This window comes from Crassostrea angulata, chromosome 4 (assembly GCF_025612915.1).
Source record: "Crassostrea angulata isolate pt1a10 chromosome 4, ASM2561291v2, whole genome shotgun sequence".
NCBI classification, from domain to species: Eukaryota; Metazoa; Mollusca; class Bivalvia; order Ostreida; family Ostreidae; genus Magallana; species Magallana angulata.
In genome coordinates this window covers 41,593,279-41,605,210 of record NC_069114.1, presented here as the reverse complement: position 1 = coordinate 41,605,210, position 11,932 = coordinate 41,593,279, and the positions used below count along the sequence as shown (strand labels likewise).

Below are 11,932 nucleotides of genomic sequence, written 5' to 3'. Positions count from 1 at the left end.
CTGTAATTCTTTGAAACGGAAATAATTTTCAAAGGGAAAAAAATGCACCAAGATTTTTTGCTGTAGAATTTCTGTTGTAGATCAATGTATAAAAATTAACAAAATTTTTAAACATTTCGATCTATATATTAGTTATGGAAAACAAAATTGGTTTTGCGTTTGTTAATTTGATAAGTCTAGTAAATTAACAAAAGACATATGAAGTTTCGAGAAATGCTTTTAAAAGTTTTAAATTGCAGACAACAAAAAGAAAGCAAACGATTCATCAGAAATGTCTCAGAAAAAAAATCAAGAAACAGAGCTCTATTCTGGCAAGGATTCTAAAGAAAAAGACATGGCTGACAAAGCCATGAGGACGATATGCAGCAATGGTGATGTCACGTCTGAACTATCTGAAGATCAAACGAGCCGCGTTCTCTGTGCACCCACACAAGAGGCATTGAAAAATGCAGATGAAAAATATAACAAAATGGCAAGTGAACGCAGTGAAATAACGGAAGGACAAGAAATTAAGGTTCCAGTTCAGTTGGAAAGTACAACCACTGAAATTGCAGACCAAAGTAAATTGCCCAAGAATGAAGATAAAAATGAAAAAGTTAAAACTCAAGCCGAAGCAAAGCATGATCAAATTAACGGATCGGGGACCCTCTGTCAGCATGATCATAAAATCAAAGAAGGAAACTCGGAGGAACAAAAGAATAACAGCGTTGCTGAACACGAGGATGAAAAAAGACAGAATTTAGAAGAGGGTGTACAAGACAAGTCTATGGTAAAGTCTGACTCAAAATCAAAGAAAGAAAGTACGATAGGAAGAAAGAAATTAAATCACACAATGTCTAATGATGACACAGAGTCGGCAAACAAAATGAAAGATAGACAATTAGAAGACAAAGAGATCAGTGTAAAAGGTGATGTTTGTAACATCAAAGATGAGACATCTTCAGTTGTGAAAGAAACGGTATCGAAAGCGTTTTCATTTCCGGATAGGGTAGAGATAGTTTCTCCCGAGGGATTTAAAATAAAAATATACAAACATGATCTATTAGAAACTAATGTTGACGCTATCGTCAATGCTGCAAACGACAAACTGTCACATGGAGCAGGTGTAGCCGAGGCCATTGCAAAAAGAGCAGGTCCAGATATGACAAGAGAATGCAAAGATTATATAAAGAAAAATAAATCACTGGCTGTATCAAAAGCCTTTGCATCTAGTTCCGGAAAGCTAAAGTTTAAGAAAATTATTCATGTTGTCGGACCAGCTTGGTGGGATTACAAGGATAAAGTAAAGTGTTTGAACGATTTGGCAAAAACAATTACAAATCTTTTGGAAAAAGCTAAAGAATGTAGAGTCAGAACAGTTGCCATGCCTACCATAAGTTCAGGTATACCAATTATAACGTTTTGCTTTATTTTTATGAGACGTAGTTATAAATCCTTAATAAAATAATAAACAAGATAAATGTTATAATTATATATGTCATAATAATTTAACCATTTTTTATAGGCATTTTCAAAGTTCCAAAATCTCTGTGCGCAGCCATGTATTTAAAAGGTGCGTTTGATTTCAGTAGGCGCAATACGTTTGGCTCTCTCCAAGAGCTACACATTGTTGACTTATCACCAGATGTCCTGGTTGCAGTTCATGAAACGTTTAACCAATATCTCACCATGGAAAAGGTCATGGATCCATCCTGGTTAGTTTCAAATCACGAAAAGCAAGAATCAGTCCCAAAGAAAAAGAGTTTAACTGATGCACAAAATTCAAATTCTTCGAAACAGACTTTAAAAGACCAAAACATGGAAAAAATATCAAGTGCAAAATCAGTCAATGCCAACTCTGAGGGACATGTTAACCCCGATCATTTCACAAAAGATATAAAAAAAGTTCGTGTTTTTATTTACACACAAGATTTGGGATCATTAGAGGGCATAGATGTTGCAGTTTCTTGCGAGAATCCCCATTTCACTGGGAAGGGTGGGATAGCAGCCACTCTTTTATCCAAAGGAGGGACGACATATGCAAATGAGCACAATAGCTTACGAAAAAACGCGCCTTATCCACAATTTACGACCATTATATCACCAGGATACAATACAAACTTTAAAACAATCTGTCATGCTATTATTGTTGCCTTTTCGAGAACGCGTCCATTATCTCAAGCATGCAAGATGCAATACAATAGTTGTATATACTCAATCTTAAGAGAAATGGATGCACGTTCTGAACAATTAGTACGGACCAAGAAAACAAAGGGATTTTGTTCAATCGTTTTGCCACTTCTTGGAGCAGGTAACATACATATTCATTCACCATTTTCATTTGACAAACAATAGAAACGTTTAGTTGTTTTCTTTGTTAATATATTTGTTACATTAAAGGTACACTTCAGGACCAACATTCCATTCAGAATCTCTGTACTCTGATGCTGGAAGCGATTGCGAAATTTGCCATCTTCGGTCCTAACCACATCACACAAATCCACCTTGTCAACATGCGAGATGAATTTACCCAAATGCTTATAACAAATATACGTCCGATGGATTCCAACCACCCGTTGTCTAAAAGTGGTGGTGCAAATACAAAAGTATCAAAGTTTGACTCCAAGACTCTCAAATATATCTACAATTGGAGAGTACTGCCAAGGGAGCAGACGGTTATATTGAATGATATAATAAAACCAGTTGCTGGACACAACGAAGGTGTCTGCATTATATGTCTTGATGAAATGACTAAGCCTGTTGCATTTACGAAATGTCACCATTGTTTTTGTGAGGAATGCATCTTCGAATATTTCACGATGAAACCAGCTTGCCCTGTTTGCAATACTGTATATGGGGAACTGTACGGCAGCCAACCTTTGAACGGAGAAGCTCATATTTTTAAAGATAAAAGATCTCTTCCAGGTTATCCCAGAACAGAGACTTTTATTATCAACTACGTGTTTCCAAATGGACAGCAAGAAGTATGTATGCAAATTCCTGATTTCAAGCAAATATAGAGCCACCTTTTCTGTAACATCACAACTATAAAAACATAGAGATTGAATGAGTGCTTTCTTTATAGGAGTGTCATCCAAATCCAGGTGAGCCGTTTACTGGGATGGAGCGACAGGCATACCTACCCGACAACAGTGAAGGCCAAGAAGTTCTCCACTTACTGGAACAAGCCTTTAAACAAAGGCTGGTGTTTACTATTGGTGTATCAAGGACCACAGGAAAAGAGGGTGTTGTAACTTGGAACGATATTCACCATAAGACCAGACGTGATGGGGGACCAGAAAGGTAAACTGGGCAGGCGTGTTTCGTGCCAAAAAACATCCACTGTTTTGTGGTGTCTTTTAAGATATTTCCTTTTATTAATACTATTTACTTATTTTCATTTCATTTCCACTAGTGCATTTGGTCAATAGTGAGTTAAATAATAGGTGAAGCCTTTGGATTTGAATGACCACTCTCTGAAATTGGTATTATCAAAGGACACACTATGTACGGAATGTTTCATTAAATGTAGAATATGTGGGTTACGTAATATAGGTGGTATATATATTGTCTTGACGCGTCTTCTATTTGTCTTTACTGGCGATTATAATTTGTTTTATGTGAAATGAAACTTGACTGAGGACAGTGAAAAACAAAAATAGTAACTGCTATAGAAAAAAATAAGGTGATATAACAGATGTTTAATATAGTGTGATTATTATCCACATGTCATTTACTGTTGAACTAAAGGGTATCAATGCATAGAGAAAATATAAGTCAATTGTTTTTATTTCAGGGGGGTTTTTTTTTTGGGGGGGGGGGGGAGGGGGCTGAATGTTCATTGAAGTGCATTCTTTTGTTTAAGAGTTACATTTGTTTGCATAATTAGTGTTATATTATTTTGCACTTATGAGCAAAGCAAAAACAGGCGTTGACTTGGAGAAAATAATACACCATACATTTGCATCATAATATTTACATTAAAAAGGTCGAAGTTTTATACCCTATGCATTAAATAGATTTTTAAAATGGTTTTCATTTATAATAGATTTGGATATCCAGATGAGGACTACCTTTCTCGTGTAAAAGAAGAACTGAAAGCAAAAGGAATCGTGAATGCATGATTAAAAACCATTGCCCTTTCTTATTGCCATATTGAAAGGTCTTCCTAGCAAGAAACTGGGCATATTTTTTTAAAGAATTTGTACCAAGCGGATTTAAAACGTACTTGTTTTGAAAGTAGATTCCGCTAAATAGTTTAATAATCAACTTCGAACGTATTTGTGAGTTGCATGAGCATATATTATGTATTAATACATACTTATGCAAAACAACTCATATGGTGGTTAAGAAGAATACTAGACTATTCTGTTTGTAGGCCAATTGAAGCTTGACGTCATTTTTTATTACACCTCCTTGAACATTTGTTCAAGCCTATTTATATATTTAGTTAAATTTCAATTATGGATTGTTACCTGTTTATTTTGGAGGCAACTCCATATAACAAAATATCTAAACGCGTAAAATAGAATTCTGTTACTGGATATTCAGTTGTAGTGTATGTACATTAAACGTCGCAAAGAAGGATATTGTCGTTATTTTATTAGCATTTTCAATTTAATTTTGCTATATAATGTTTGTGATATATTTTTTATTTCAATGTGCTATTTTGACGTACTATTCAGTGGCCTGAAAATAAGCTAATCCTTTTTTATTGACATTACTCAGTTTTATCTCCAATTAACAAATGATTTTTCTAAAGTGAATATAAACTTTATGTGTAGTCTCAATCAAAATTGAATACCTTCATATATGAAGTGATTTTATTCATGGATTTTAAACTTGTATGCATAATATTTTACGCCGTTAGAATGTATATGATAGTGTGATTTTGCCACAAAACTTTTAATACAAATACAGTCGATTGGGATATTCCGAATCACTTTTCACAACTTGGTTGTACAATATGTAAATTACAATGTTAAAATTTGGTTGTTTATTATCAACAGAGAGAAGATAAGTTTTAAAAAAAACAAGTTAGATCTATGTCAAAATATTTAACTTTAAAATAGCGGCTTCGACAGGGGTGTATTCGGGTAACTTTTGGATATTCTGAATAAGAAGCTTAACTGATAAAAATATTCCTACGACTTAAATAATACTGAATACAAATTAGTTTATGGCATATCCTTACAATCTAAAAAATAAAAATATTTTCAAATTATTAGATGCGTCTAGAACTTCATCTATTTTAAATATAAGAACACCCCTTTGCACACGCTACCTGTAAAATTAGTATGAAACCAAAACAGACAATTAATAATACACAAACATAAACAGACTCCGAATTTAAAAGACCTAAAATTGGAATAGCATTGCATTTTACCAAAAAAATAAAAAAAAAATCAATATTCAATGTGTTGTAAGCGTACAATTGAGGGTATTGTGTACACATGTGATTTGAAATAAACAATGAAATAGATGGGGTTGAAATTCAGCCACTTGGTTAATGTTTTAAAGATTGTCACAATCAATAGATTTATTCATTCTTACTATTTTCCTATAGGGTACCTCTGATTTTTATTCTATGTTCATATCCTTTTTGGTGCCTCAATTTTATCAATTCAGGTATTGGTCAATATTGGACTATACTCGGACTGTTCTATTTGTTTACTATGATGCTATAAATACCCATGTTTTGGTCAGTGAGCCGGGGTCCATTAGCACGCACTGCAGTAGTAACACGATGTATAGCTAAGTGTATTTTTTACGGTAACCATCTCCATTAGGGGTAAGTTCGTTTTTCCATATACTTTAGTCTTGTTTATAATATTTAAGACTTTAGGTAACTGTTCTTATACGTGTTCGATAGTATTTTCGTGTTAACGTTTTACATACTTGTTTATTTACCGTAGAGTTATGGTGCGTTTGTGTGACAAGCGTGGTTTGCTAGTTTATTTGTGAGTTTCTATTTCGTAGTCTTATACGGCGTTTTTGGTCATACATTGACTGTTTTGTAATGTTAAGGGGTCTTATACACTTAACTATATTGCACGTTAAGAGGTCTTATACGCTTAACTGTGACTGTGTTTGATACGTTGAGGGGTCTAATACACTTAACGGTTTTGTAGAGCGAGTATTGTTCGGTGTGATTGTATGGCGTGCAGTTGCGGTAATTAGGTAAATAAGTATATTGTGAAAGTGAAACGTTTAATTGAAAATATTGTTATTTATATATTATTAAAAGGTTCCAGCAAGGCTCCAGCAATGTCCCAGTGATGATTCGGCCATAGTCACCAGTGTTCCGGTATTGAACATCTTACCACCCGTGCAACCTCCTTCGAGTATTCACTTACTACGCTGGAAGCCGGTGGACGGAAGCCGTCATCTTAGGACGTGGTACCGAAGGAGGACACATTGGAGGAACACTGGAGGGACACTGCTGTCCAATATACCACCATAGGACATTGACGAATCAGATATTAGAAACATTTTTTTTTTAATATTTTGTGTGTGTGTGAATGTGTATATTTGTAAATTTATTGATTTTATATATAGATAAAGATTGTAAATACTTATTGTTGTTCTCATTGCTTGACTGGTTAGACACACGACGGCTGTCGTGACAAAGATGCTGTGAAATATTTGTACGCTGCTTGAAAACTTATAATATATCTGATTTATCAATAAACTGTTTGTCATGTTTTATCGATTATTAAGGTTTAAAAATTAAAGAGAATGATTAAACAACATTTTTAGCATTACAATTTTCTCCATAAAGGATAGTGCGTACAAGAACTAAACCTTTATTTGTTATTGTCACATATTTCCTTTTGAAATTTTGTACATAGATAGTTTATACATTGTTAAAGATGATTCTTCAGTGGTTTTATTTGTTGCTGTTTCGTACATGGCATAGCGATACTTTAAATTCAGAGAAAAGCAAAACGCAGGATGATATGAAGTACCCAAAATACCTCTAGTTCCATGATTGTATATCAGAACATGTTCATTGATGTAAAAATGAACTTTAAATACTGTAGCTAGAAAACGTTGAAAAAGAATTTAAAATGACTTTTGCTATAATTCATACATGACACTATGGACATTTGTTATATGTCTACAACATAAATGCTGTTATACTGGTACTGTAGATTGGCAAATAATCACGATGGTTTTAATTTCACTATGTTCGCGATTTAATATTTTCCCGCGATATTAAACCCATCTTGAATACTATCATTTCAAATACGTTTCAATGCTAATATTCTTGATCAATTGATTTTTAAGCAGTGTGAAATTAAAACCATTGCGATTGGTATACTTTAATAGAAATCGTGAAATTTTAACACCGTGGAATTAAAACGACTTACAGTATTACATTGGATACAAAAGTAAAACATATAATATATATATATATATATATATATATATATATATATATATATATATATATATATATATATATATATATATATATATATATAATAAAGAAAAATTTTGGATGGATAGACTGAAGTCATTCCGCTCTGACGGCATGAACAAATTAAGTGACTTCACCAAAATGAACATCAACTAAGTACTGATATTTTTTTGTAGCAATATCGCCATCATCATCCTTTTTGGCCCATGTACAAACTATCATTCATGTTAATTATTCAACTTATTAGCTCGTTCCTTAATCAGTTTAATCTGTACGGGTTCTTTTTGTTTTATTTTTATTTTTTGTTATTTTGAATTGTTTTTTATCCATTTCATTTTCTTTATTCAACTCCCATAAGGTTTTACACTCTTATGTATATTTATGTGGTCTTTTACAGAGCCTGTCTTCGCTACAAACCTTCATTACGAATAATCTTACTAGTACAACTTAATTAACAGCAACCCACAATTAGCAAATTATTCGTTCGCGTTATCTTTCAGCACTTCTACACAGACCGTCCGCTGCGTCGGACGGGATTTTTCTTTCTCGGGCTTGAAATCTTAAATACAAAGATGTAGTTGCCACGTTTCGATCCGGTGTTTATATATAATTTAGTTTTTATATATTATTTAGTTTTTAGTTTAGTGCCAGTTTTGTAGATGATTTTCTTCTTTCATATGTAGTTTTTATTTGTTGTCCTGAAGAAGGGACGGGTTGTCCCAAAAAAATTGACAATATTTTACTTTAGTGTTCGTGTAGTTGGTTATTTTTAGTGCTTCTTTATACCTCATCTTATAACCGTGTATCTTTTGATCCGACACTATATATAACGAGTGTTGTTGGTTTGTTAGCGCTTCTTATATATATATATATATATATATATATATATATATATATATATATATATATATATATATATATATATATATATATATATATATATATATATATACATACACACACACAGACTGTGGACAAAAGTATCGGAACGATTTACGACGTCGCGCAGTTTACGGAATATACTCCCGTTTGATTCCATACCGAAAATGGCCGTATTATATAAAAGCCCCCCCCCCCCCCCCCCCCAAAAAAAAAAAATACATCCGTTTTAAAGAGGAGACAATTTTGCATCTTTTTATCTAAAATAAAGCTTATTTGTAAAAACGTACCTTAATATTTTGTGATATAACCCTTGGCTCTCCGTACTGCAGCGATTCTTGAAGGGAGGGATCAATACAAATTTTGAATGGTCTCACAATTAAAACGGGTCCAAATTGAAAATATTTTTTCATACAATTGTTCCACAGATTTTATCTTTAACCATAAATTTTCAATAATGTATATATCTGGGCTCTGCGCCGGCCACTCCATCGTATTGATATGGTTGTCTTCCATGGAAGCCCTAGAACGATGAACTGGTGCATTATCATCTTGAAATATATAATTATTGTCGGGAAAATGTCTTGCTATAACTGGCCATAGATTGTTGTCTATAATTTGAATATATTTATTTGAATTTATGTTTCCATCCATGCGTCTTAATGTGCCGACGCCATGAAAGGTTATGCAACCTCACACCATCACGGTTAGTTTTTTGTGTTTTACAGGTGAAATACACTATGGCCTGAAGGCTTCGTAGCTTTTTCTCAAGATATACACTTTGTTGTCACTACCTATAACAATTTGACTTGTTTATCCATGCTGATTTTGCTCGACACCATGCTACTCTCCTCTGTCTGTTTACTGAGGAAATTCTTATTTTTTTCTTACAAACACAGCGACGTTATTTCTGATTCTTTAGAAAACGCCACACAGTCTTTTTAGATACATTTCTGTTTTCATTGTTGTTGAAATTATCCGTAACATCAGCCAATGGAGCTTTCCTGTTAGATTGAACTTGTCGTAAAAATTTTCTTCCGTCGCGATCGCTCAGACTTTTCGTTCGACCTGTTTTGGGGGCTGTTTTAACAGTTCCTCGTTTACAAAAAAATCTGTAAACTCGGTGCACAGCTGTTTTCGACATATTCAACATATCTGAAACTTTCTGAAAAGAATTTCCCTTCTGAATTAATGCTACAACTTGAACTCACGACAATGGTAAAATGGGTTCCAGAGGTTGTGAGTTCAAGCCTCGGTCGGGGCGGGGGTGAAGCTCCAACAAAAGTGAATTTCGATGTGCTTTATATATATATATATATATATATATATATATATATATATATATATATATATATATATATATATATATATTTATACTTACATCAATTTTTAATTTAACGACCTTCTTAAAATATGATAATGTATTCGAGAATATTTTATTTGCAATTGCTGCACAAGTATTAAATTAAATACAATGTACTTTAATAATTTATTTAATAGCTATGAAATAAAAAAAAAAAGACTCCAAGTATTTCGATTATAATCTCTGTCAAAATCTGGTTAGATATCATCATTAAATATAAAGAAACACGCAATTTATTTTTCATTCGGGGAGATAACTCCCGCTTTTATACGATACTTTTCCATCGATAATTTTACCGTGGCGGGGACAGGTAGATGATGAGTTACCGTGATGGGAACGCGGTATACCTGTCTCACCTTGCCGATCACCTCGATGTGTTTATACCGTGACGAGGCGCGGGAAACACGGGACCCGCGTTGCCTGTACTGTACTTTTCCAAAAGAAACTCTGCGGAATCAATTTTTAACTCGTAGTTTTACAATCGTATTTGATACACAATGAGGCAATACAATGTTTCCCGAGTAGCATCGTCATCAATCACATTAAAAGGGATATGATTAAAGCTGTTTTTCAAACTTATTAAAAAGTTCTTGAAAATTGGCCATCGTTGACTAAGTTGTCTTGATCTATGTATTGTTTAGTTTTATATGAATGATAATGAAATAATTCTAAAAACCTGTCATTTCTTGTTTGTCTAGTACGTATTCTACATATTAACTGTTAAAAGACAAAGTTGAACAGTCATTTATCCCGTCAGTGCTATCCTAAATACTGCCAGACTCGACTATAATTTTAATTTATGAAAAAGATAAAACAGATTTACTCAATTTTTTTTAAATATAATATCAAATTACTTGAATAAAGGTAGCTTTATACACCACTTTTTGACCACGCAAAAAAGTAAATCTGGAATCATGTATTTTCGTTATATTTTGTTAAATTTGAATATAAATTAATTTGATAATTGGAAAACTTATTTTTTTAAATTTCGATGTTTTTAAAACAATTACACTTGTATTTACCGAAATATTATTTTTAAAGAAATAATTTGTATATCATTCATGTAGTTATATTTCTCTCAGGTTGGGATACATAAATCATTTTAATTAATTTACCCCTTTATTTATCTTACTTAGTTTTGCATCAAACCGAATATATTTGGGAAATTTTCTTCAACTCAAAAATTGAAAAATTCCCAAGGTACGCTTTGGAACTTAGGAAAGATAATTATAACTCTTACCTGAGGAACTTTTTTTGTGCGTTTATTTGTAATGATTTTCATTCAGTTTTTTATGTCACATTTATCAAATAACATTTTCATATAACATCAAGCAGCCTTTTAAGATAATTTGTCAACAGAGTAGGAAGATATGAAAACTATTTGTTTTGGGCAAATACTCTAAAATTTGCAACAATAATAATACTATTTTTGAATGTTATGAAGTGTTATAAATATTTTTTAATGTGTCTTAAGGAAAAACATTGTATCCATCATTTCAGTTTGTTGATAGTTAACTTATTACAAACTGTTTTACAAAATAACGAAAAAAACATTAAAATATTCTTTAAAAATACCTATTGTATCACTATCATTATTTTAATACTTGATAAGTATATGTTTTGTGGTCTTCTATTGAAAATTGGAATAATCTGTGGGTGTATAAAGCCACCTTAATTAATTAATGAAAACAATTGAAAAGCTAAGCCTCTCATTTTTTTACTTGGCGGAAGAAGTGTTTTGTTTTTTATTGGATACAACTTTTAGATTTTTAGGGTAGATTATTGTTTCTCGAAACGCTAGAAATGGTTAAAGTATCTCATTAGGTAAGCACACATCATGAAGGAGTTAATTCATTAGAACGCTTATTTCTTAATAATAATACATTGCCCCCCCCCCCCCCAAAAAAAAAAACAAATATGACCCGGGCACTTTAAACTTCCATGCAAATGGCGTTCAAACAATGCTTGCCGATTGGATAACTCATTTCCCACCACAAAATTCCTTGTACTAGTCTTATGGGAATTAAAAATATTAAATCGTATTAAAAATATGCTCTGTTAAAACAGTGCGAGTAGTTAGCATTGTGATCATCAACCAACACATCAAAAAACTTATATTGCATACAAAAGCTTTGATTCATATATCGTAACCACCCAATCTCCTAAACGTCATCAAATAACACGCACTTACTTAAGCATAGAGATGTATGTCTTTATTGATGTTGTTATGTGTCAGATTTTATTTACAACCTTTTTGAGTGAATATTTTGAAGTGACGACCTGTAAAA

The 11,932-nt window shown here is 32.6% G+C and overlaps 1 protein-coding gene across 1 annotated transcript; it reads left to right on the top strand.

The window, feature by feature from the left end:
* The first annotated feature begins 239 nt into the window (after positions 1–239).
* Positions 240–5,495, top strand: LOC128182556 (uncharacterized). The gene is made up of 5 exons (XM_052851271.1): positions 240–1,382; positions 1,505–2,290; positions 2,380–2,963; positions 3,065–3,282; positions 4,028–5,495. The coding sequence occupies exons 1-5, from the start codon at positions 272–274 to the stop codon at positions 4,101–4,103; spliced, it is 2,775 nt and encodes a 924-aa protein (XP_052707231.1). The 5' UTR covers positions 240–271; the 3' UTR covers positions 4,104–5,495.
* The last annotated feature ends 6,437 nt before the right edge of the window (positions 5,496–11,932 follow it).